The sequence below is a fragment of the Musa acuminata genome, chromosome BXJ1-10, assembly GCF_036884655.1.
Source record: "Musa acuminata AAA Group cultivar baxijiao chromosome BXJ1-10, Cavendish_Baxijiao_AAA, whole genome shotgun sequence".
NCBI lineage: Eukaryota > Viridiplantae > Streptophyta > Magnoliopsida > Zingiberales > Musaceae > Musa > Musa acuminata.
The window spans coordinates 17,907,640-17,935,083 of NC_088336.1; the positions used below are offsets into that span (position 1 = coordinate 17,907,640).

Sequence of the window (27,444 nt, forward strand, 5' to 3'; positions counted from 1 at the left end):
GAAGGAACTGAATGAGTCTTTTGCAATGAAAGACATGGGGCCAGCAAAGCAAATACTAGGTATGCATATTTCCCGTAATAGGAAAAATAAGAAGATTTGGTTGTCACAGGAGAAATATATCGAGAAGATATTGGAAAGATTCAGTATGAGCAATGCAAAACCAGTTGGTTCTCCTCTTATAAGTCACTTCAAGTTGTGCTCAGAATAGAGTCCATCGAGTGATGAGGAGAAGGAGAAAATGCAAAAGGTTCCTTATGCTTCAGTAGTTGGAAGTTTAATGTATGCAATGGTATGTACGAGGCCAGACATCGCATATGCAGTGGGTGTTACTAGCAGATTTCTTGCAAATCCAGGCAAAGAGCACTGGGCAGCAGTGAAGTGGATTTTTAGATATCTCAAAGGGAGCTCTAAGTTTTGTTTAAGCTTTGGAGATTGACCACATGTGTGACAGGTTACACGGATGCAGATATGGCAAGAGATATAGATACGAGAAAGTCTACTTCAGGTTATGTACTTACTTTTGTAGGGGGAGCTGTGTCATGGCAATCCAAGTTGCAAAGGTGTATTGCTCTCTCCACCATAGAAGCAGAATATATTGCTGCTACAGATATATGCAAGGAAATGTTATGAATGAAAGAATTCTTACAAAAATTGGGGTTGAAACAGAAAAATTATGTGGTGTATTGTGAAAGCCAGAGTGCCATCCATTTGTGTAAGAACCCAATGTTTCATTCTAAGTCAAAGCATATATATGTCAAATACCACTGGATTCGAAATGTATTTGAAGAGAAGTAGTTGCAGTTTCAGAAAATTCACACTGATGAAAACGGAGCAGATATGTTGACAAAAACTTTACCAAAAGAAAGACAGGAGATATGCCGAAAGCTGGTCGGCATGGCTTCACATTGAGGAGTCATGGGATAGCCTCCCTTATGGGCTGAAGGGAGAGGTTGTTGGGTTGGCAGCCCACAAATTCAGCCCATAGTGGGCTTGGGCAGCCCACAGCTCACCCCCTCTTAACCTAACCCTAATTAACATTAAGGGGGGTGTGGTGGCTACGTTTTGGAGTCAGAAAAATGCATAAATAGGGTAGCAACATGGGAGAAGGAAACAACCATGAGATTCCAAAGAAAAGGAGGAAAATAAGGCAAAAAAGGAAGAGAAAGAAAGGGAAGAAGACGAGGACAACGCAGAGAGGCTATTCTCAATCATCTAATAGTGTTCTATCTTAGGTTAGATCAAATCTACAGTAGACTCTTATTGTGATTACTTGGGGAGGTTTTAGATATTGTGGGCAGTGACGTGATCCTTGTATCCCAGTTGTTCTCTTGAGATTGTTGCTAGGGTTTAGGGCAAGAGATTGAGATTTGTATATTCATTATTCTCATAGTGGATTATCTCTAGTTTGCCCTGTGGTTTTTACCCTTCACATTGGAGGGGTTTTCCACGTATATCTTGGTGTTCTGTTTGATTGTGCTTCCATTTAATTCCGCTGTATATTATGATCTTCTAGTATTTGTTCATATACAAAGGTTATTCCTGTTTATATCCCCATCACAAACGACAACTAAAACAAGTGTAGAACAAAAAATTCATGGATATGAAACTATTATTGGTATAGAGACCCATGTGCAACTATTAACCCTTACTAAAGCATTCTGCAGCTGCCCTTACCTCTATGGATAATAACCAAACACTACTGTTTGTCCTGTCTGCATGGGACATCCTGGAACTCTACCAGTTTTGAACTCCAAGGTCATTGAATTTGCTATGAAACTTGGCCTTGCACTCAACTACCGATTGTCCATGACCTCCAAGATTCTCCCTAAAGGATACCAAATATCACAATTTGACATCCCGATAGCAATTAAAGGGTTCATTGATTTGGATCTTCCAGTTGAGTTTGGTGGTGGTCATAGAAGGTTTGGGATAACTAGAGTTCATATGGAAGAAGATGCAGGAAAACTAATTTACTCAGAAACGGGGAGTTATTCCCATGTCAGTTTCTCTCATTATACTTGGAACTATTTGTAGTTTGCTAACATGATATTTGCATGGTGATATCAAATGCTTTGTGGGGCTGTTTTGGCAGGTGGATCTGAATAGGGCAGGGGTGCCTTTACTGGAGATTGTCTCTGAGCCCGATATGAGGAGTGGACTTGAGGCTGTAGAATATGTTGTAGAGATAGAGAGGCTGGTTAGGTATCTTGGAATAAGCATTGGAAATATACATCAAATTCTGACATGTACGTCTTCAACTCTGTTTAAGAGTTTTTTTTTTTTTTTTGTTAAATAACAAGTGATAACTTACGATTTGTGATTATACACGAAACAACTTTTTGATTTGAAAAATAAATGCTAAAATACTAGCACTGCTGAAACATTAAAAAACAAGATAGATGTGTACCTTGCGAAACTTTGTATATCATTTGTGATTTCTTGTTCAAATTACTGTAATTCTCGGTTGAAAACCTCTGTCTTGAATATGGTTTTAAAGTTTTAACCTCGATTTTGAACAAAATCCTCGCTGATAAATTAAATGAAGGGAATCGACAAAAGTTGAAAAGCTTGATGAATTAGTATTTATCTGTCATGCCCATCATCTCGCATTAGTTTTGTGACACAAGTGATGAAAAGAATAGAAGATAAGAACAATTACTGAAGAAGCTTTATTGAAATGAAAAATGCTTCAATACATTAAATGTTTCCTCTCCTATTTATACAGATTAGAATACAAAAAGCAATGAGGTTGACTCATTTCTTGTCCACAAATAGGTGAGAGTACATCCATCAACTATTTATATCTATTTTGTTAGTATAAATGGTGGCCTAAAATCTTCTTTTTCCTTTTGAAGCCTCAAATGTTTAGACGACCAACGTATCGACAGATGCATTTTCATGGTCTATGTTTATAATAGTTTGATGTTTACCCCGGGCATTGCCTCTTACGACATGCATTTTCTTAGAATTTACATGTTAATGTCTTACTAATTGGTGAGGTCTTACGATGATTTGGCAAGCTCATATTGGTTTAATGCAAACTGTTTAACCTTAATTTCAGATTTCTTCTACTGTGGATCCAGGAGTATGCTTCAGAAACAATTAGATGCCGAATCCGAGCTTAATGTACCCTCCGTTTTTTTTGCTTTTATAGGAGAATATTTTCTGTGCTGCTTAATCTGAAGCCTTCCTTTAACATCAGATATTGTAATTTTGGTGAACAAGTGAGCATATATATTGATGTATGCATTAAATTATGTCATCCAAGTAGCCATCTGTGTCTGAGTCGTCTACATGTAGTGCTACAACTGTTATGTATGAGCTGCGTGGTAATGCTGCAACCGGAGTTCGCCATCATAGACAACTTGGCGGCACGACGAAGCCGGAGGCGGTGCCATCGGCGTGCTTACAGGATGATTCCGCCGCCGTGTTCCCGTAGGTGAGCTTGATGTCCTGTAACCCGATTCCGGTGCAGGGGTTGCTGGCGCTGCAGTCGAAGTTGACCGCCACTTCCGATGCAGACGATCCATGAATGTCATTGTACGTCACGCCACTGATCCTGACGCCGGAACTCTGTGGGGAAAGACGGTTAGCTTAACACGACTCATGTCGTCGTTGTTCCTCTCTTATTTCCTTTTTTCTTCAACTGATGAAACATATGCAGAGGTAGGTGATGGCGATGGCGATGGCGATGGCGATAGCGATGGTCAACTCACCTGGTCGGGGCATCCTCTGTCGCCGGGGCAGTAGTTCTGGTCGATGATGATGGGGTTTTCGACGTTCTGCATCACGGCGTGCTCGAACACCACCCCCTTCACGAACCCCTGGCTCGGCCTCCCCCATGTCTTTATCCGCAGCCCATTCTCCGTCCCCGTGAACACCGCCGTGTTCACCGTCACGTTCTCCACCCCCTCCTCGTCGTACTCCTTCCCCAGGCTCCCGATGCTGTGGCCACCGCATCAGGTCAGCTTCGTCTCAGCTAATGGTACACTGGTTTCTGCTTGCAGTGCTTATTTACCTTATGCCGTGGCCTGGGCCGCACGCCACCTGTTCGATCCACAGGTTAGTGGTGCCGGGCCCGACGGAGATGCAGTCGTCGCCGGTCTTGATGCTGGCCCCGGTAATCGTCACGTGGCTCGACCCTTGGACGTGGATGCCGTCGGTGTTGGGGCTGTTCCCCGGTGTCGTGATCTTGACGTTCTGCACTGTCACGCCATCGCAGCCGTCGATCACGATGTGGTATAGCTCGCTGTCCGTCGATGTCAGCCCGCTGATCGTGATGTCCTTCGAGTTCCTGAACGTTAGCGACTGCATAGGCAGAAGACGATCGATTCATCTTTATCATTTATCATTCGAAGTAGATTGCGAGTGTAACATGATTAGCTCACCGAGGCTCCGGCGGCGCAGCTACGTCCGGCGGCCTTGCAGGCCCAGAGGGAGGATCCGCGGCCGTCGACGGTCCCGCCGTACACCGACACGCCCTCGACGTGGTGGAACACGAGCCAGTCGCCAGCCCCGCCGAGATCGGACGGCGAGACGAGCGTCCCGTCGATCTGGACGGTGATCTTGCTGCTGCTGCATGGGCCAGCGAAGGTGGCTTGGCCGACCAAGAAGTCCCCGGCCGGCACGTACATGGTGGCCGACCCCGCCGAGCGGCAGGCCGCTTCCCATGCAGCGAGCAGCGACTTGGCCGAGTCGGTCCGGCCATCTGACTTGGCGCCGTAATCGGCAATGTTGTATGCTGCTTCCCCATACGACACAAGGTCGTCGAAGACGACCACGAGGAGGAGAACGATGAAGCTCCTGAGCTGAGCCATGAAAGCACCGCAGCCTCTACTGAAACCAATACACTCGGTGGAGGTGTTGGAGAGCTTGATGAATGGACTGCTGATATTTATAGGGTTCGTGTGAAGGTGTTTGTGTTGGTGGCTGAAGGATGAAGGACGAAGCAAACACAGCCCGAGATTTACGAGGGAACACTCCCTCAGGTGCATGCATGTGAGAGAATGCTGTATTTTATTAGCATTTCTGCTTTTGGATTCTTGGGTTTGGCATTTTTAGAAGACAAGTAGGCACTAGAAAACGGGTTCTTCGATCCGTCAAAGGAGAAGAAATCCAAGAATACCATGTGCACTTGGTGTTGAAAGTCAACCGAGGTAGGAACACGGTGAGACCATTTCGGTTGCTGCAATCAAGATCTCGATGGCAACTGCTGCTGCCATTCTTGAACTCGGGTTTAGCTTGCAAGTCATCTGATTGGGTTCTGCATTCTTGTTGGAAGAGCTAATCGAGTTTGAGTGGCACGAACTGGTTGATAAGAAAGGCATCAAACCTCGTCATGCACTGTGACAAATTTAGATGAGTGGAGATGAAGGCGGCATTAATTTGAGATGTTAAAGTCAAAGAAGTAACATTTCCGTCAACCATAGGAAATATTGGCCTCTAAGTGTGGTTTTTTGTTCCTTGGTTAATCGGTATACCCCAAAGTCACAAGCCACCAAATGTTAAAGTCAAAGAAGTTACATTTCTCGTAAACCATAGGAAATGTTCCTTTCTTGGCTTAATTGTCATTCACAATTTTGCATGATATCATCATTTACCATCTCATTCTTTTATAAATCATGATACATGTGTGCTATCAAAAAGTCTCTCGCCCACAAGATATTCAATTAGTAGACTTCCTCAACAAAGTCTCTCGCCCATAAGATATTCAATTTCATTGGTCCAATATTAACATCCTTCATACAAGCTCAATCTTACAAGAACATGATAGAAGATCATGATAAAGGCACACATTGAATAGCATTCATGCCTCCTTATATCCTTGATCAATCTATAATTAAGGATCGATCGTAAATTTGAATAACTGATGTGTGATTTGGGTGATTAATCGAGGGAAATCTCTCTATCAAAACTTGTATAAATACTTATTACCTCAATGAATAAAATTCATCTCGTTCACAATCTATTCTTCGATTCTATATTAAACGCATATATAACATAGAGGGATGCTTGGCATTTTTCTGAAGCTATTCTCATGCTTAGAATTTTCTCGGATTTTTCTTGCTTTCTTTAGGTGGGATGCTTGCTTGAAGCTTTTTGTTGGTGGTGGGCTAAATATATCTAGCGATCAAGGGGTGATGATGGCTTTGAACTATCATAGAGGAATTAGAACCAACCATATTTTCCTCAACCAATCAGCTTTGTTCATCAGGACCAGTAGTGCTCTTTTTCGCACATTGTAAGCTTCAAAGACTCGCATCAATGCCCAAGCAGAGAGCACCACTAGCACTTTGAAAGAGGCATCAGTTCAAGCTGTTGGGCTGGCAGCCCACAAATTCAGCCCACAGTGGCCTTGGGCAGCCCACAGCTCACCCCCTCTTAACCTAACCCTAATTAACATTAGGGGGGTGTGGTGGCTGCGTTTTAGAGGCAGAAAAAGGCATAAATAGGGCAGCAACGTGGGAGAAGGAAACAGCCACGGGATTCCAAAGAAAAGGAGGAAAACAAGGCAGAAAAGGAAGAGAAAGAAAGGGAAGAAGACAAGGACAACGCAGAGAGGTTGTTCTCAATCATCTAGCAGTGTTCTATCTCAGGTTAGATCAAATCTACAGTAGACTCTTGCTGTGATTACTTGCGGAGGTTTTAGATATTATGAGTAGTGACGTAATCCTTGTATCCCAGTTGTTCTCTTAAGATTTCGCTAGGGTTTAGGGCAAGAGATTGAGATTTGTATATTCATTATTCTCATAGTGGATTATCTCTAGTTTGCCCCATGGTTTTTACCCTTCACATTGCTAGCAGTGTTCTATCTCAGGTTAGATCAAATCTACAATAGACTCTTGCTGTGATTGCTTGCGGAGGTTTTAGATATTGTGGGCAGTGACGTGATCCTTGTATCCCATTTGTTCTCTTGAGATTGTTGCTAGGGTTTAGGGCAAGAGATTGAGATTTATATATTCATTATTCTCATAGTGGATTATCTCTAGTTTGCCCCGTGGTTTTTACCCTTCACATTGGAGGGGTTTTCCATGTATATCTTGGTGTTCTGTTTGATTGTGCTTCCATTTAATTCCGTTGCGTATTATGGTCTTCTAGTATTTGTTCATATACAAAGTTTATTCTTGTTTATATCCTCACCAATTGGTATCAGAGCAAAGAGGGGTTTTGGTGATTTAATTATTGTATTTTAATATGGAGGCCAGTAATGTTTCTCGCATGATTAGTTTGAATGGAAACAATTGGATGATATGGAAACCAAGAATGGAAGATCTCTTGTATTACAAAGATTTGTATGAACCTTTGTAGGGGGATAGTGCAAAACCCACAACTATGACAGATGATGAGTGGAAGAGGTTAGATCGAAAAACAATTGGATTTCTTCGACAGTGGCTTGATGATAGTGTCTTTCACCATGTTTCTACTAAAATTTCTGCATATTCATTTTGGAAAAAGTTGGAAAGTCTCTATGAAAGAAAAACAGCTAGCAACAAAGCTTTTTTGATCATAAAACTTGTGAACCTAAAATATAAAGAAGGTGCTTCTATTGCTGAACATTTGAATGAAATGCAAAGTATTACTAATCAGTTATCCTCTATGAAAATGTCTCTTGATGATGAGTTGCAGGCATTGTTACTTCTCAGTTCATTACCAGAAAGTTGGGAGATACTGGTGGTTTCCCTCAGTAATTCTGCGCCAGATGGTGTTGTCACTATGAGTCAAGTAACAAGTAGTTTGTTGAATGAGGAGTAGAGAAGAAAGAGTTCGGCAACATCTCAGAATGATTCACAAGCATTTATCTCAGAGAATAGAGGAAGGTCAAAGTCTAGAAGTAGTTCACGCATGGGTAGAAGCAAGTCAAGATCAAGAAAAGATATTGTTTGCTATAATTGTGGTGAGAAAGGACATTACAAAAACCAATGTAAGCAACCTAAGAAGTGCAAGAAAAAGGGAAAAGAAGTGGAGTCTATAGAGTCAAAAGATAATATCACAACTACAATGCAGGGTGGTGATTATTTGATTTTATCTCCTTCTGATGATATTTTTTCTTGTGTGTGTCAAGATCTTGAGTGGGTGATTGACACAGGTGCTTCTTATCATGCTACACCACGGAGGGAGTTTTTTGCTACATATAGGTTTGGAAACTTTGGTGTTGTCAAGATGGGCAACTATGGTACAGCAGACATCAGAGGCATGGGTGATATCCATTTAAAGACCAACCTTGGCTGCAAGTTAGTGCTTAAGGATGTGAGGCATGTGGTTGACTTGAGGCTGAATCTAATTTCAGTTGGAAGGATAGATGATGAAAACTATGATAGCAGATTTCACAAAGGGTAATGGAAGATCAGTAAGGGTTCTCTTGTTATAGCTAATGGAAAGAAATGTCATACTTTGTACAGGTTGCAGGCTAAAGTTTATGGTGAGCAGTTAAATGCTACAGAAAAAGACTTCAGCATGGAGTTGTGGCATAGGCGACTGGGACATATGAGCGAGAAGGGGCTGCAAACTATTTCTGAGAGAGGTATTACCATACCTCAGAGGTATACATCTGAACCCTTGTATTGATTGTTTAGCAGGTAAACAACATAGAGTTTAATTTGTTAGTGCTGCTTTGTCTAGAAAAATGCATGTCTTAGACCATATTTATACATATGTATGTGGTCCTTTGAGGACAAAAACTCATAGTGGATCTGTTGATGTTCTTGGTATAAGTGGTGCACTTTATTTTGTCACTTTTATATATGATTTTTCTAGGAAAGTTTGGGCCTATGCTTTGAAGACTAAAGATCAAGTGATTAATGTCTTCAAAGAGTTTCATGCCAGGGTTGAAAGGGAGATATAAAGGAAATTGAAATGCATAAGATCAGATAATGGTGGTGAGTATATAGGATTGTTTAATGACTATTGCAAGTCACATGGGATCCAACATGAGATGACAGTTTTTGGTACACCTCAGCATAATGCAATTGCAGAGAGAATGAACCGCACCATCATAGAAAAGATCAGATGTATGCTTTCACAGGCCAAGCTACCCAAAAGGTTTTGGGATGAGGCTTTGAGGACTGCAGTTGATGTGATCAACTTATCACCATGTATAGCCTTAGATGGTGATGTTGCAGAGCATGTATGGTCAGGGAAAGATGTTTCTTACAAGTATTTGAGAGTGTTTAGTTGTCGTGCATTTGTACATGTTCCAGATAATAAGAGGTCCAAGCTGGATGGTAAGACTAAAGAATGTATTTTTCTTAGTTACTCACATGATCATTTTGGTTACAGGCTTTGGGATCCAGAAAAGCAGAAGTTGTTCAGAAGCCGAGATGTAGTCTTCTTTGAGGATCAAACCTTTGAAGATTTGAAGAAGAAGACACCAGCCAATACTTCTGTAGAAGGATTAGCAGATTGTGACCCAATTATTCCTCCAGTATATCACGGTGATGGGGGAGATGTGCAGGAAGATAGTGTAGAGCCTGACGTTAATCTACCTTCAGGACATGTTGAGCAAGAAGAAGTTGGAGAGCAACTTCCCGCAGAACCTCAATTGAGAAGATCTTCTAGACAACGTCAACCTTCCAAAAGATACTCTAGAGATGAGTATGTGATGCTTACTGATGCAGGTGAACTAGAGAGTTACCAGGAAGCAGTTGAAAGTGAGCAGAAAGAGAAATGGTTAGTTGCTATGCAGGAAGAGATGGATGCTCTTCAGAAGAACCACACTTATGATTTGGTGCTGCTACCAAATGGAATGAAGGCCTTGAAGAACAAGTGGGTTTTTGTTAGGACTCTAGCTTGGAGAGTCCTAATTGAGAGAGACATTCATGTAAAAATGTTAGGACTCTAGCTAGGAGAGTCCTAATTGAGAGGGACATTCATGTAAAACTGTTAGGACTTTAGCTAGGAGAGTCCTAATTGAGAGGGACATTCTGTTAGGACTCTAGCTAGGAGAGTCCTAATTGAGAGGGACATTCTGTTAGGACTCTAGTTAGGAGAGTCCTAATTGAGAGGGATATTCATGTAGGAGGTTTTTTCTTATAGAAGAATTAGGAGTTGTAAGGCAATAGATGAATCTTTTCTGCAGCCTTTGAGCAGCAACTTGGAGGGAGGAACCCCTATAGAGTTCCAAGGAGGCCGATCCCCTAAAGAGATCAACCCCAAGTTTAGAATCTGCAAGGGTTCTAACACCTGGTATCAGAGCAGCGTTCTTGGCGTCTCGCTGCCCTTCCACAGCCATCCATCAACCCTCTACAACCATCCAAAGCAATTCCCACAATTGCTTAAAAGATCGTCACCGAATTCCGTCATCATCTCCACCACCACGGATCATCCTTTGATCTCCCCGTGAATTGCAACAGGTTCTGGTTTCCTACCTTACTGCTGCTGCAATTTAGTTATCCTTATTCGAAAATCCAAAAAAAAAAAAATCGTTCCTATATTGCTGCATAAACTTTTCGTCACAAAGTTTTCATCTCTACGACGAAAGATACATTGCAGAATTCCAACCACATAGCACCATCTGTTTGATCTTGCTACTGTGCTTTTTCTATCCAAATTTCTACGAAATTTTTATGACATCTTTGACACTTCTTAACAGTGGATTTCCCTTTGGTTTCATCAAAAAAATTCTCAATATAAACTACTGATCTTTTATGTCCAATCTGCTGCACTTGAATTGCAGAATTCAAGCCGCATAGCACCATCTGTTTGATCTTGTTACTGTGCTTTTTCTATCCAAATTTCTACGAAATTTTTATGACATCTTTGACACTTCCTAACAGTAGATTTTCCTTTAGTTTCATTGATAATTTCTCAATATAAACTACTGATCTTTTATGTCCAATCTGCTACACTTGAAAATCTATGCTGCAGAAAATTTCAGCTGCATATCGTTGCCTTAACCCATCTATTTGCAATCTTTTTTGAATGAAATTTCTTATACACTTCATAGATTATCTTGGCTTCCATCTAAGATTGATCTATTAAGAAATTCATCTCTAAAAACGATTTTATGTTGCTGCAAATTTTCATCGTAACCCGCTGAAATTTTTCGACGATAATTCTGCAATTACAACTTGCACCAATTTCCTTGCTGTTATACTGCCGAAATTTTCTTGATTAAATTAGATATCCTTGCTGTCATATAAACTGTGATTTTGCTATCAATTCCCTCCTCAATTCTCTCAAGTTTTTGGTGGAAATTACGTCAAGAAACCGTTGTTTCTTCGACGACAATTCTACTCTTACAAGACAGCACATACTTACTGCAACTTCCACGGATTTCTGTCAAACCTTTGCTACCATCTACCATAGATCCAAAACTTTCAACCACAACCCTAAAACTCTACTAAACCACACCCTCAAACTGCACCCAAAACTGCCACAAAACAAGCCTAAATCGTACCCTACATCCACCAATCCACCAACCCTTTTGACCATCACTTCTCTCAACCTATACATGCCTTTAACCTAACAACAAAAGAGAGATCTTAACATCATAGATTTGGAGGCATATATTATGGCATCTAAGGAGGTAATCAATACTAAATTCGAAGCCTTGGAGGCGCGAATGGAGGATAAGATTCGGATGCTCTTTACCGAACTCAGATTAGGCCGACCACTAAGCCCGAAGAAATTACATCAAGGAGAGAGCTTTGCCCAATCACACCAACCCCAAAGATATGACTTCCAAGAGAGGGGAAGCTCTATGACCAACCCCAACTATCCATGCATGAAAGTGGACTTCCCTAGATGGGAAGAAGGAGACCCGATTGGTTGGATCTCGCGCGCGGAGCGATATTTTCGATACCACAAAACCGAGGATGTATCTATGGTGAAAATTACAGCTATACATCTTAAAGGGGATGCTATACAGTGGTTTGACTGGTTTGAACATACTTATGGAGTCCTTTCATGGCGACAATTCAAAGAAGGACTGCTGATTCGCTTCAGACCAACCGATTACGAGAATATTGACGAACAACTAGCAAAGATCCAACAAACCTCCACCATTCAGGAGTACCAAACCATGTTTGAAAGGTTATCTAATCAAACTCATGATTGGTCTCAAAAACAGCTATTGTGGACCTTCATTGAGGGCTTGAAGCCGGAGATCCGAGGAGAAGTTAAAGCGCGACAACCGTATACGCTTATGGCAGCCATCTCTTTCGCACGACATCAAGAGGAGCAATTGAACCATGAAGCTCGGAGGACTAGGGTCTCTCCTCAACCAGTAATATTGAAGCCCTTAGCCCCCCCTACTGTCGACCAAGTCCCTACACTAAAGAGGTTAACAAGAGAAGAGCTTCGGGAGCGATATGCGAAGGGGTTATGTTGGCATTGTGACGAGCCATGGAGCCGTGAGCATCGCTGTAGTAAAGGGGGACTTCTTATGATTGAACCGATAGAAGAAGAGGTCATTGAACATCCAAAAGAGAGCCTTGAACATGAAGAAGAAGATGCAAAAGAAGAGCCACAACCGACCGAAGTTACGGTACATACACTAGCTAGCTACTCAAACCCGCAAACGATGAAAATTGGAGGCCTTCTCAAACAACAACCAATCACTGTTCTCATCGACACGGGCAATACTACTAACTTCTTAAATAGTAAGCTTGCTGTTCGGATATCATTACCTATCGAGAATCACTGTAGGTTTGATGTTAAGGTCACCGACGGACGGATTTTGAATTGTGATCATAGGCGCTTGCAGGAGAAACTATTGCTGCAGGACCAAGAGATAATTGTAGATTTCTTCCTTCTCCCTCTTAACAATCATGAGGCCATTCTCAGAATTAAATGGTTGACGACATTAGGTGATATTTCTTGGAATTTTATGAAACTAATTATGAAATTTTACAGTAAGGAGAAACAGGTGACATTGCACGGGAAACGTGGGGGTGACATAACTACGATTTGCACACAACAAATGGAGAATGTTTTGCATAAAGCATGCAGCGGCTTTTTAGTACAACTTGAGCAGCAAACTAAGGGAGAGCTAACAGAATTTGAAGATCCAAATCTACTTCCTTTGCTTGCTGAATTTTCAAATATATTTGACGAACCGCGCAACCTACCTCTTACCGGTCGGCATGATCATTGTATAATGATTCTTCCAGGCAAATCTTCAGCAAATGTTCAGCCATATCAGTATCCACATCTCCAGAAGGATGAAATAGAAAGGATTATAAAAGAGATGCTCGAAACAGGAGTTATTCAGCCAAGTTGCAACCTCTACTCTTCGCCGGTGCTACTTGTACGCAAGAAGGATGGAACAAGGCGAATATATGTTGATTACCGAGCTCTCAATGGCATAATCATCAAGGACAAATACTTTATTCAAATAGTAGATGAATTGCTAGATGAAAGGGAGCACAAATCTTTATAAAGCTGGACCTTTGATCCGGGTATCATCAAATACGAGCATGCGAAGAAGACATACGGAAAACCACCTTTTGAACACACAACAACCACAAATTTTTGCTTTCTTCAACAAAAGGTGGAATATCTTGGGCATATCATATCAGAGAAAGGTGTGGCAGTGGACCCCTTCAAAATTGGAGCAATGCAAAACTGGCCGACCTCGAGAAACATAAAATTGCTACATGGCTTTCTGGGTTTAATAGGCTACTACCGCAAGTTCGTGAAAAACTATGGAAAGATCAGTGCACCACTTACTTCCTTACTAGAAAAAAATGTCTTCCAATGGTTGGACAGAGCCTCCGCTGCCTTCGACAAACTTAAGGCAGCCATGACGACGACGCCGGTGCTAACACTACCAGATTTCAACCGACCCTTCATTATTGAGGCCGACACATCTGGAGTCAGAATTGGAGCCATTCTCATGCAAGATGGTCGACCACTCACATACACTAGCAAGGCATTATCTCCCTCCGATCAAAATATGTCAACATATGATAAGGAGATGCTCGCCATTGTGCGCGCAGCAACGAGGTGGAGATTGTACTTGATCAGGCGATACTTTCAAATCAAGACCGACCATAAAAGCCTAAAATATCTCTTGGAGCAGAAGATATCTTCCCCCGAGCAGCAAAAATGGGTAACAAAACTTCTTGGATTTGATTTTGAAATAACTTACAAAAAGGGGAAAGAGAATGTTCTTGCAGATGCGCTTTCGCAGCTACACGAGCAAGTTGAAGTTTCGACCGTTTCACTTCCGACCAGCGACTTCCTTGAGGATATTAAGATGGAATGGCAAGAAGATTCAGATACTAGTAAGATTATAAAAAAATTGGAGGAAGCACCAAGCCCCATGGCTCATTACAATTGGGACTCAAAAGAATTACACTATAAGGGATGCATTGTGCTTGTGACAAATTCTACTTGCATCTTCAATAGCAGATTTTGGACAAAGTTATTCTATATGCAGGGTACTAAATTGAAAAGGAGTACGACATATCACCCACAAACCAACAGCCAACCGGAAGTTTTAAACAGGTGCTTGGAGACAGCCCAAAGCCACCCACCAAATATGACTACCCAAAGAGAACTCCAGACCCAGCCAAGTGCCATTATTGATCGACGGATCGTGACTCGACGACGACGACCCACTAATGAAGTGCTAATACAGTGGGCGAACCTACCAAAAGAAGATGCCACTTGGGAGAACTATGACGACTTGAAGATCAAATTCCCAGAATTCATGAATCATCAGCCTTGAGGACAAGGCTGATTTGAAGAGGGCGGGTCTGTTAGGACTCTAGCTTGGAGAGTCCTAATTGAGAGAGACATTCATGTAAAAATGTTAGGACTCTAGCTAGGAGAGTCCTAATTGAGAGGGACATTCATGTAAAACTGTTAGGACTTTAGCTAGGAGAGTCCTAATTGAGAGGGACATTCTGTTAGGACTCTAGCTAGGAGAGTCCTAATTGAGAGGGACATTCTGTTAGGACTCTAGTTAGGAGAGTCCTAATTGAGAGGGATATTCATGTAGGAGGTTTTTTCTTAGAGAAGAATTAGGAGTTGTAAGGCAATAGATGAATCTTTTCTGCAGCCTTTGAGCAGCAACTTGGAGGGAGGAACCCCTATAGAGTTCCAAGGAGGCCGATCCCCTAAAGAGATCAACCCCAAGTTTAGAATCTGCAAGGGTTCTAACAGTTTTCAGGTTGAAGACTCAAGAATATTGTTCTCAACCAAAGTACAAAGCTAGATTGGTTGTGAAAGACTTTGGTCAAAAGAAAGGTATTGACTTTGAAGAGATTTTTTCTCCTGTTGTTAAAATGTCTTCTATTCGTGTTGCTCTTGGTATTGCTGCTAGCCAGGACTTGGAGGTTGAACAGTTAGATGTGAAGACATCTTTCCTTTATTAGGATTTGGAAGAGGAAATTTATATGGAGCAACCAGAATGCTTCAAAGTTAAAGGTAAAGATAACTTTGTTTGTAAATTGAAGAAGAGCTTGTATGGGCTAAAGCAAGCTCCAAGACAATGGTACAGAAAGTTTGATTCATTTATGATAGAAAATGGATACAAAAGAACGGCTTCAGATCATTGTGTGTACATAAAATGGTTTGGTGAGGATTTTATTATTCTCTTACTTTATATTGATGACATGCTTATTCTTGGAAAAGATATATCTAAAATTGACAGATTGAAGAAAGAACTGAGTGAGTCTTTTGCAATGAAGGACATGGGGCCAGCAAAGCAAATACTAGGTATGCAGATTTCCCGTGACAGGAAAAATAAGAAGATTTGGTTGTCACAGGAGAAATACATCGAGAAGATATTGGAAAGATTCAGTATGAGCAATGCAAAGCCAGTTGGTTCTCCTCTTGCAGGTCACTTCAAGTTATGCTCAGAACAGAGTCCGTCAAGTGATGAGGAGAAGGAGAAAATGCAAAAGGTTTCTTATGCTTCAGCAGTTGGAAGTTTAATGTATGCAATGGTATGTACGAGGCCAGACATCGCATATGCAGTTGGTGTTACTAGCAGATTTCTTGCAAATCCAAGCGAAGAGCACTGGGCAGCAGTGAAGTGGATTTTTAGATATCTCAGAGGGAGCTTTAAGGTTTGTTTAAGCTTTGGAGGTGGACAACATGTGTTGATAGGTTACACAGATGCAGATATGGCAAGAGATATAGATACGAGAAAGTCTACTTCAGGTTATGTACTTACTTTTGTAGGGGGAGCTTTGTCATGACAATCCAGGTTGCAAAGGTGTATTGCTCTCTCCACCACGGAAGCATAATATATTGCTGCTACAGAGGTATGCAAAGAAATGTTATGGATGAAAGAATTCTTACAAGAATTGGGGTTGAAACAAAAAAATTATGTGGTGCATTGTGACAGCCAGAGTGCCATCCATTTGTGTAAGAACCCAATGTTTCATTCCAAGTCAAAGCATATAGATATCAGATACCACTGGATTCGAAATGTATTTGAAGAGAAGTAGTTGTAGCTTCAGAAAATTCACACAGATAAAACCGGAGCAGACATGTTGATAAAAAATTTACCAAAAGAAAGACAGGAGATATACCGACAGCTGGTCGGCATGGCTTCACATTGAGGAGTCATGGGACAGCCTCCCTTATGGGCTGAGGGGGGAGGTTGTTGGGCTGGCAGCCCACAAATTCAGCCCATAGTGGGCTTGGGCAGCCCACAGCTCACCCCTTCTTAACCTAACCCTAATTAACATTAGGGGGGGTGTGGTGGCTGCGTTTTCGAGGCAGAAAAAGGCATAAATAGGGCAGCAACGTGGGAGAAGGAAACAGCCACGAGATTCCAAAGAAAAGTAGGAAAACCAGGCAGAAAAGGAAGAAAGAAAGGGAAGAAGACAAGGACAACGCGAGAGGTTGTTCTCAATCATCTAGTAGTGTTCTATCTCAGGTTAGATCAAATCTACAGTAGACTCTTGCTGTGATTACTTGGGGAGGTTTTAGATATTGTGGGCAGTGATGTGATCCTTGTATCCCAGTTGTTCTCTTGAGATTGTTGCTAGGGTTTAGGGCAAGAGATTGAGATTTGTATATTCATTATTCTCATAGTGGATTATCTCTAATTTGCCCCGTGGTTTTTACCCATCACATTGGAGGGGTTTTCCACATATATCTTGGTGTTCTGTTTGATTGTGCTTTCATTTAATTCCGCTACGTATTATGGTCTTATAGTATTTGTTCATATACAAAGGTTATTTCTATTTATATCCCCATCACAAGCGACAACTAAAACAAGTGTAGAACAAAAAATTCTTGGATATGAAACTATTATTGGTATAGAGACCCATGTGCAACTATCAACCCTTACCAAAGCATTCTGCAGCTGCCCTTACCCCTATGGATCACAACCAAACACTACTGTTTGTCCTGTCTGCATGGGACATCCTAGTACTCTACTAGTTTTGAACTCCAAGGTCATTGAATTTGCTGTGAAGCTTGGCCTTGCACTCAACTACAGATTGTCCATGACCTCCAAGTTTGACAGAAAGCAATACTTTTACCAAGATCTCCCTAAAGGATACCAAATATCACAATTTGACATCCCGATAGCAATTAGAGGGTTCATTGATTTGGATCTTCCAGTTGAGTTTGGTGGTGGTCATAGAAGGTTTGGGATAACTAGAGTTCATATGGAAGATGATGCAGGAAAACTAATTCACTCAGAAACCGGGAGTTATTCCCAGGTCAGTTTCTCTCATTATACTTGGAACTATTTGTAGTTTGCTAATATGATATTTGCATGATGATATCAAATGCTTTGTGGGGCTGTTTTGACAAGTGGATCTGAATAGGGCAGGGGTGCCTTTACTGGAGATTGTCTCTAAGCCCGATATGAGGAGTGGACTTGAGGTTGCAGAATATGCTGCAGAGATAGAGAGGCTGGTTAGGTATCTTGGAATAAGCATTGGAAATATGCAGGAAGGTTCACTTCGTTGTGATGTAAATATTTTTGTCCGTCCAGTAGGACAATCAAATTTTGGAACAAAGGTACTATTTGCTTATTTCATAATCCACATGGTCTACTGTTAGTCTTTCATATAAATAAAACACAGAGTCCTTGTCATCTAGTGTTGACCGGAGTTTTGCTTCTCTTTCATCGGTAGATAAAAGTAGTTGTAACCTTGCAACAGGTCAACATTTCACCATGCAGAAGCATTTTTTTTTTGCCAATTTAACTCCTGTTAGTTTAATACTAGTTACCTACTCTTTCACCAGCATTAATCCAGCCTTAACACTCTTTTAAGTCTCACACTGACCGAGTAATTCAAGGGCAGTGGTACAGTAACATGGTTTTTTACTTTGTAGGGATATATATAATATATACAATTTTACATGAGTATATAGGATATTTCATGAAGTTACAGGGTACACTAGAAAATTTTTCTAAACAAAATTAATATACTGTAATAAAGAAAGATAAATAGAGAAACATAACAATTTATATGTGCTTACATGCTAACATATGTATAGGTTACTAAAGTGGCTTGTGATATTGAAACCATCTAAAATATATGTACTGTTAGCAAAATGTTTTGTCTAACCTATATCATGCCATAGGAAGACCACTGGACGCTAGTTGGGCTTATAATAAGATCGCAAATACTTCCTAAAATAATTACTAAAATGACAAAATTATTCCAAAAATTACAGGAAAAATGCTATAAGTATCACTAAGAGTCGTTACAATGTAAATCTGCCCTCTTCTTTCCTAATTTTATTAGGAGTGCAATTTGAAGGTCTTTCCCATCCTGACTTATATTAGGATTGGGCTTCTCTTTCCTATCTTTGTCTGCTTCTCCTAATCTTTATGAACGCCCTTTTTTTTTAATTATTAGGCCCTATTGGGCTGTAATATGCTGAACCAACCAAAAATGTTGGCCCCTTCAATGATTTAAACTGGTCCTTGATAGGGTTCCAGGGTCAATTAACAGTGCATCAGTTTATTATTTCATTTATTAAAGATCTATTATTTGACCGTTGTTAGTGCTTCTATTTGGTTATAACTGTTGCTTGATATTACACAAATGATCTTAAATTTTTATCACAGAGATTGATGGTTAGCACACTTTTGCTTGTTGCATTCACAGGTTGAAATAAAGAACATGAATTCATTTTCTGCAATGAATAAGGCCATAGATTATGAGATCTCAAGACAGGTTCTTCTTCATAGCCAAGGTCAAAGTGATCAAATTGTACAAGAAACTCGTTTATGGGAAGAAGGTTGTCATCTTCCTTATAGTACGTAACTCCATCTCCATCAGTTGTACATGTAATTTTTTATATTTAATCGTGACTTTTTCTGTTTGCAGAAAACTTTTACAATGAGGAAAAAGGAAGGACTAGCAGAGTACAATATCTTGTAATTTTTTATATTTAATCGTGACTCTATAGACTCCACTTCTTTTCCCTTTTTCTTGCTCTTCTTATGTTGTTTACATTGATTCTTGTAATGTCCTTTCTCACCACAATTATAGCAAACAATATCTTGTAAGAATTCTTTCATCCATAACATTTCTTTGCATACCTCTGTAGCAACAATATATTATGCTTCTGTGGTGGAGAGAGCAATACACCTTTGCAACCTGGATTGCCATGACACAGCTCCCCCTACAAAAGTAAGTACATAATCTGAAGTAGACTTTCTCGTATCTATATCTCTTGCCATATCTGCATCTGTGTAACCTGTCAACACATGTGGTCCATCTCCAAAGCTTAAACAAACCTTAGAGCTCCCTTTGAGATATCTAAAAATCCACTTCACTGCTGCTCAATGCTCTTTGCCTGGATTTGCAAGAAATCTGCTAGTAACACCCACTACATATGCGATGTCTGGCCTCGTATATACAATTGCATACATTAAACTTTCAACTGTTGAAGCATAAGGAACCTTTTGCATTTTCTCCTTCTCCTCATCACTCGATGGACTCTATTCTAAGCACAACTTGAAGTGACCTGCAAGAGGAGAACCAACTGGTTTTGCATTGCTCATTCTGAATCTTTCCAATATCTTCTCGATATATTTCTCCTGTGACAACCAAATCTTCTTATTTTTCCTGTTATGGGAAATCTGCATGCCTAGTATTTGCTTTGCTGGCCCCATGTCCTTCATTGCAAAAGACTCACTCAGTTCCTTCTTCAACCTGTCAATTTTAGACATATTTTTCCTAAGAATAAGCATATCATCAATATAAAGTAAGAGAATAATAAAATCCTCACCAAACCATTTGATGTACACACAATGATCTAAAGTCGTTCTTTTGTATCCATTTTCTATCATAAATGAATCAAACTTTCTGTACCACTGTCTTAGAGCTTGCTTTAGCCTATACAAGCTCTTCTTCAACTTGTAGACAAAATTATCTTTACTTTTGACTTTGAAGCCTTCTGGTTGCTCCATATAAATTTCCTCCTCCAAATCACTATGAAGGAAAGCGATCTTCACATCTAACTGCTCAACCTCCAAGTCCTGTCTAGCAGCAATACCAAGAGCAACACGAATAGAAGACATTTTAACAATAGGAGAGAAAATATCTTCAAAGTCAATACCTTTCTTTTGACCAAAGCCTTTCACAATCAATCTAGCTTTGTACTTAGGTTGAGAACAATATTCTTGAGTCTTCAACTTAAAAACCCACATGTTCTTCAAGGCCTTCATTCCATTTGGAAGCAGCACCAAATCATAAGTGTGGTTCTTCTGAAGAGCATCCATCTCTTCCTGCATAGCAAGTAACCACTTCTCTTTCTGCTCACTTTCAACTGCTTCCTGGTAACTCTATGGTTCACCTATATCAGTAAGCATCACATACTCATCTATAGAGTATCTTTTGGAAGGTTGACGTTGTCTAGAATATCTTCTCAACTGAGGTTCTGTTGGAACTTGCTCTCCTACTTCTTCTTGCTCAACATGTCCTGTAGGTAGATCAATAGCAGGCTCTACACTATCTTCCTGCACATCTCCCCCATCACCGTGATATACTTGAGAAATAACTGGGTCACAATCTGCTAATCCTTCTGCATAAGTCTTGGCCAGTGTCTTCTTCTTCAAATCTTCAAAGGTTTGATCTTCAAAGAAGACTACATCTCTGCTTCTGAACACCTTCTGCTTTTTTGGATCCCAAAGCCTGTAACCAAAATGATCATGTGAATAGCCAAGAAAAATATATTCTTTAGTCTTACCATCTAGCTTGAACCTCTCATTGTCTGGAATATGTGCAAATGCACGATAACCAAACACTCTTAAATGCTTATAGAAAATATCTTTCCCTGACCATACATGCTCTGCAATATCACCATCTAGGGTTGTACATGGTGATAAGTTGATCACATCAACTGCAGTCCTCAAAGCCTCATCCCAAAACCTTTTCCATGATGGTGCGGTTCATCCTCTCTGCAATTGCATTATGCTGAGGTGTACCAGGAACTGTCATCTCATGTTGGATCCCATGTGACCTGCAATAGTCATTAAACAATCCTGTATACTCACCACCATTATATGATCTTATGCATTTCAATTTCCTTTCTGTCTCCCTTTCAACCCTGGCATAAAACTCTTTGAAGACATTAATCACATGATCTTTAGTCTTCAAAGCATAGGCCCAAACTTTCTTGAAAAATCATCTATAAAAGTGACAAAATAAAGTGCACCACTTATACCAAGAACATTAACAGATTCACTAGGAGTTTTTTTCCTCAAAGGACCACATACATCTGTATAAACACGGTCTAAGGCATGCATTTTTCTAGATAAAGCAGCACTAGCAAATGAAACTCTATGTTGTTTACCAGCCAAACAATCAATACAAGGGTTCAGATGTATACCTCTGAGGTCTGGTAATACCTCTCTCTTGGAAAGAGCTTGCAGCCCCTTCTCGCTCATGTGTCTCAATCGCCTATGCCACAACTCCATACTGAAGTCTTTCTCTGTAGCATTTAACTGCTCACCATAAGCTTTAGCCTGCAACCTGTACAAAGTATGACATTTCTTTCCACTAGCTATAACAAGAGAACCCTTACTGAGCTTCCATTGCCCTTTGTGAAATCAGCTTTCATAGTCTTCATCATCTAGTCTTCCAACTGAAATAAAATTCAGCCTCAAGTCAATCACATGCCTCACATCCTTAAGCACCAACTTGCAGTCAATGTTGGTCTTTAAATGGATATCACTCATGCCTATGATGTCTATTGTGCCATAGTTGCCCATCTTGACAACACCGAAATTTTCAGACCTGTATGTAGCAAAAAACTCTCTCTGTGGTGTAGCATGATAAGAAGCACCTGTGTCAATCACCCACTCAAGATCCTGACACACACAAGAAAAAATATCATTAGAAGGAGACAAAATCAAATAATCACCACCCTGCATTATAGCTATGATATTATCTTTAGACTCTATAGACTCCACTTCTTTTCCCTTTTTCTTGCTCTTCTTAGGTTGTTTACATTGGTTCTTGTAATGTCCTTTTTCACCACAATTATAGCAAACAATATCTTTTCTTGATCTTGACTTGCTTCTACCCATGCGTGAACTACTTCTAGACTTTGACCTTCCTTTGTTCACTGTGATAAGTGTCTGTGAATCATTCTGAGATGTTGCGGAACTCTTTCTTCTCAACTCCTCATTCAACAAACTGCTTGTTACTTGACTCATAGTGACAACACCATCTGGTGCAGAATTACTGAGGGAAACCACAAGTGTCTCCCAACTTTCTGGTAATGAACTGAGAAGTAACAATGCCTGCAACTCATCATCAAGAGATATTTTCATAGAGGATAACTGGTTAGTAATACTCTGCATTTAATTCAAATGCTCAGCAATAGAAGCACCCTCTCTATATTTTAGGTTCACAAATTTTCAGATCAAAAAAGCTTTGTTGCCAGCTGTTTTTCTTTCATAGAGACTTTCCAAGTTTTTCCAAAGAGAATATATAGAAATTTCAGTAGAAACATAGTGAAAGACACTATCATCAAGCCACTGTCTAATAAACCCAATTGTTTTTCGATCTAACCTCTCCCACTCATCATCTGTCATAGTTGTCGGTTTTGCACTATCCCCCTGTAAAGGTCCATACAAATCTTTGAAATACAAGAGATCTTCCATTCTTGGTTTCCATATCATCCAATTGTTTCCATTCAAACTAATCATGCGAGAAACATTACTGGCCTCCATGTTCAAATACAAAAATTAAATCACCAAAACCCCCTGCTCTGATACCAATTGATGGGGATATAAACAGGAATAACCTTTGTATATGAACAAATACTAGAAGACTATAATACGCAGCGGAATTAAATGGAAGCATAATCAAACAGAACACCAAGATATACATGGAAAACCCCTCCAATGTGAAGGGTAAAAACCACGGGGCAAACAAGAGATAATCCACTATGAGAATAATGCATATACAAATCTCAATCTCTTGCCCTAAACCCTAGCAACAATCTCAAGAGAATAACTGGGATACAAGGATCACGTCACTACCCACAATATCTAAAACCTCCCCAAGTAATCACAGCAAGAGTCTACTGTAGATTTGATCTAACCTGAGATATAACACTGCTAGATGATTGAGAACAACCTCTCTGCGTTGTCCTTGTCTTCTTCCCTTTCTTTCTCTTCCTTTTCTACCTTGTTTTCCTCATTTTCTTTGAAATCTCATGGTTGTTCTCTTCTCCCACGTTGCTACCCTATTTATGTCTTTTTCTGCCTCCAAAACACAGCCTCCATATCCCCCCTAATGTTAATTAGGGTTAGGTTAAGAGGGGGTGAGCTGTGGGCTGCCCAAGCCCACTATGGACTGAATTTGTGGGCTGCCAGCCTAACAATTCCCAGGTCAGTTTCTCTTGTTATACTTGGAACTATTTGTAGTTTGCTAACATGATATATGCATGGTGATATCAAATGCTTTGTGGGGCTGTTTTGGCAGGTGGATTTGAATAGGGCAGGGGTGCCTTTACTGGAGATTGTCTCTGAGCCCGATATGAGGAGTGGACTTACGGCTGCAGAATATGCTGCAGAGATAGAGAGGCTGGTTAGGTATCTTGGAATAAGCATTGGAAATATGCAGGAAGGTTCACTTCGTTGTGATGTAAATATTTTTGTCCGTCCAGTAGGACAATCAATTTTTGGAACAAAGGTACTATTTGCTTATTTCATAATCCACATGGTCTACTGTTAGTCTTTCATATAAATAAAACATAGAGTCCTTGTCATCTAGTGTTGACCGGGGTTTTTCTTCTCTTTCATCGGTAGATAAAAGTAGTTGTAACCTTGCAACATGTCAACATTTCACCATGCAGGAGCATTTTTTTTTGCCAATTTAACTCCTGTTAGTTTAATACTGGTTACCTACTCTTTCACCAGCATTAATCCAGCCTTAACACTCTTTTAAGTCTCACACTGACCGAGTAATTCAAGGGCAATGGTACAGTAACATGGTTTTTGACTTTGTAGGGATATATATAATATATGCAATTTTACATTGGTATATAGAATATGTCATGAAGTTACAGGGTTACACTAGAAAATTTTTCTAAACAAAATTAATATACTGTAATAAAGAAAGATAAACAGAGAAACATAACAATTTATATGTGCTTACAAGCTAACATATGTATAGGTTGCTAAAATGGCTTGTGATATTTATTTTTGAACCCTCATTATTCCATGAAATCCCATGAAAAGTGATTTTGAAACCCTCTAAAATATATGTACTGGTAGTAAAATGTTTTGTCTAACCTATATCATGCCATAGGAAGACCACTGGACGCTAGTTGGGCTTATAATAAGATCGCAAATACTTCCTAAAATAACTACTAAAATGATAAAATTATTCCAAAAATTACAGGAAAAATACTATAAGTATCACCAAGAGTCATTACAATGTAAATATACCTTCTGCTTTCCTAATTTTATTAGGAGTGCAATTTGAAGGTCTTTCCCATCCTGACTTATACTAGGATTGGGCTTCTCTTTTCTATCTTTGTCTGTTTCTTCTAATCTCTGTAAACGTTCTTTTTTTTTTAATTAATAGGCTCTATTGGGCTATAACATGCTGAACCAACCAAAAATGTTGGCCCCTTCAATGATCAAGAAGGCTGATCCATGGCCAATTAGGCCCAGGTTATGCATAAACTTGATTTAAACTGGTCCTCGATAGGGTTCCAGGGTCAATTAACAGTGTATCAGTTTATTATTTCATTTATTAAAGATTTATTATTTGGCCATTCTTAGTGCTTCTATTTGGTTATAACTGTTGCTTGATATAGCACAAATGATCTTAAATTTTTATCACAGAGATTGATGGTTAGCACACTTTTGCTTGTTGCATTCACAGGTTGAAATAAAGAACATGAATTCATTTTCTGCAATGAATAGGGCCATAGATTATGAGATCTCAAGACAGGTTCTTCTTCATAGCCGAGGTCAAAGTGATCAAATTGTACAAGAAACTCGTTTTTGGGAAGAAGGTGCTCAGGTTGTCATCTTCCTTCTAGTACGTAACTCCATCTCCATCAGTTGTACATGTAATTTTTTATATTTAATCGTGACTTTTTCTGTTTGCAGAAAACTTTTACAATGAGGAAAAAGGAAGGACTAGCAGATTACAGATATTTTCCTGAGCTTGACCTACCAGAAGTTATTCTGACAAAAGACTATGTTGACAAAATTCAACAAGTTTTGCCTGAGCTCCCAGAAGCAAAACGCAGACGTTATGAAAAATTGGGTGTCAACATGCAAGATGTTCTCTTTCTTGCCAATGACAATCATGTAAGTATCAATTATGAATGGTAAGTAACTTTAGAAATAGTAGCTATTTTTTGTTAAGCTGGTAAAAGATGGCCACACTGAGCATATAAACTTCTCAGGTTGCTGAATTTTTTGATGCTTCTGTTGAGAATGGAGCTGATGCAAAGTTGGCTACCAACTGGATTATGGGCGACATTGCAGCTTTTCTGAAGAATGAATGACTTTCAATGAATGAAATCAAATTAACACCAGTAGAACTTTTTGAGTTAATAACTTTCAATGAATGGCACATCTGATGTAAATGAAACTGTCGACCTGTAAAGATCACTAACTAGCTACTTGTCTCATCAAGAAAAATGGTTGTGGTCTCCTAATTTTTTTCTTTATTGTCACATTTTCACTACCTGGTGTGTTAAGCTAATTGTTACTTGTTGGCATTCTCACTGGGAATCTGACTTTAATTAAGCATACTATGTTTCTTTTCGGAGAAACAATCAATCGTTGGTTATTTCTCTTTTGCCTTGTGCTTTGACCTTAAATCTTATGTGATATCAAATTTTTAATTGTGTTAAATGCTCTTTCTGATAAGTTTTCTAAGAACATGATAATATCATAAAAGTCATTATATTGATAAATAACTTATATATGATAAAGTCGTTTGGCTTTATATCTGTTGATCACACTGAGTAGCTCTCTCATATATCCTCCTACCAAATAACTCACAAACTACAACCAAACCAACATGACTGCAATTTATTTATTTATGCTCTTACTGTGGTGGCTTTTATATGAAAGGATGCTAGTGTTGTTCCTATGTATGCATTCATGTGTCACATGCTAAAACATCCATACATGGAGTTCAAATAACACATTGTGTGCATCACAAAAGTTTAGTGCTGTCTCATTTTACCCCTTTTTTTCATTTGTTTTATTGATTCAATGTCCGCAGATACTTTTTGAGCTTTATCAAAAGGTGGAACGGTAAAGTCATTGATAGAAGAGAAGGAATGAGGTTGGTGATACTTATAGTATTTTTCCTGTAATTTTTGGAATAATTTTGTCATTTTAGTAGTTATTTTAGGAAGTATTTGCGATCTTATTATAAGCCCAACTAGCGTCCAGTGGTCTTCCTATGGCATAATATAGGTTAGACAAAACATTTTACTAATAGTACATATATTTTAGAGGGTTTCAAAATCACTTTTTATGGGATTTCATGGAATAATGAGGGTTCAAAAATAAATATCACAAGCCATTTTAGCAACCTATACATATGTTAGCTTGTAAGCACATATAAATTGTTTTGTTTCTCTGTTTATCTTTCTTTATTACAGTATATTAATTTTGTTTAGAAAAATTTTCTAGTGTAACCCGGTAACTTCATGAAATATCCTATATACCCATGTAAAATTACATATATTTTATATATCCCTACAATGTCAAAAACCATGTTACTGTACCACTGCCCTTGAATTACTCGGTCAGTGTGAGACTTAAAAGATGTTGAATCTCGTATTTTGATTATGAAACTACTTGATATATGTTTATGATTTAATATGCGTTTTGAGTGACGCAGGGTGCTTCGATCAGGATGAGACAATTAAAGCAGGAACATCATGTTGTGCCGGAGGAACATGTCAGAAGATTGGACGTCGGGCCGGTGGATCGGTCGACGTATCGACAGAAGGCTTCGGGTCGTGGACTCGGGCATCGGGCCAAGAAGAGCGGGTATTGTGCCAAGGATATCGGAGTTG

General features: G+C 39.7%; 1 protein-coding gene and 1 pseudogene across 1 annotated transcript; one reads left to right on the forward strand and one right to left on the reverse strand.

Annotated features, from left to right (window-relative positions):
• Nucleotides 1-3,113: 3,113 nt before the first annotated feature.
• LOC135594918 (polygalacturonase-like) lies at nt 3,114-5,068 on the reverse strand. Its single transcript, XM_065085424.1, has 4 exons — nt 4,389-5,068; nt 4,019-4,308; nt 3,717-3,945; nt 3,114-3,573 (listed from the first exon to the last, which is right to left on the reverse strand). The coding sequence occupies exons 1-4, from the start codon at nt 4,992-4,994 to the stop codon at nt 3,355-3,357; spliced, it is 1,344 nt and encodes a 447-aa protein (XP_064941496.1). The 5' UTR covers nt 4,995-5,068; the 3' UTR covers nt 3,114-3,354.
• A 3,092-nt stretch (nt 5,069-8,160) lies between these two features.
• Nucleotides 8,161-27,444, forward strand: part of LOC135595130 (glutamyl-tRNA(Gln) amidotransferase subunit B, chloroplastic/mitochondrial-like) — a 49,989-nt pseudogene continuing 30,705 nt past the window's right edge.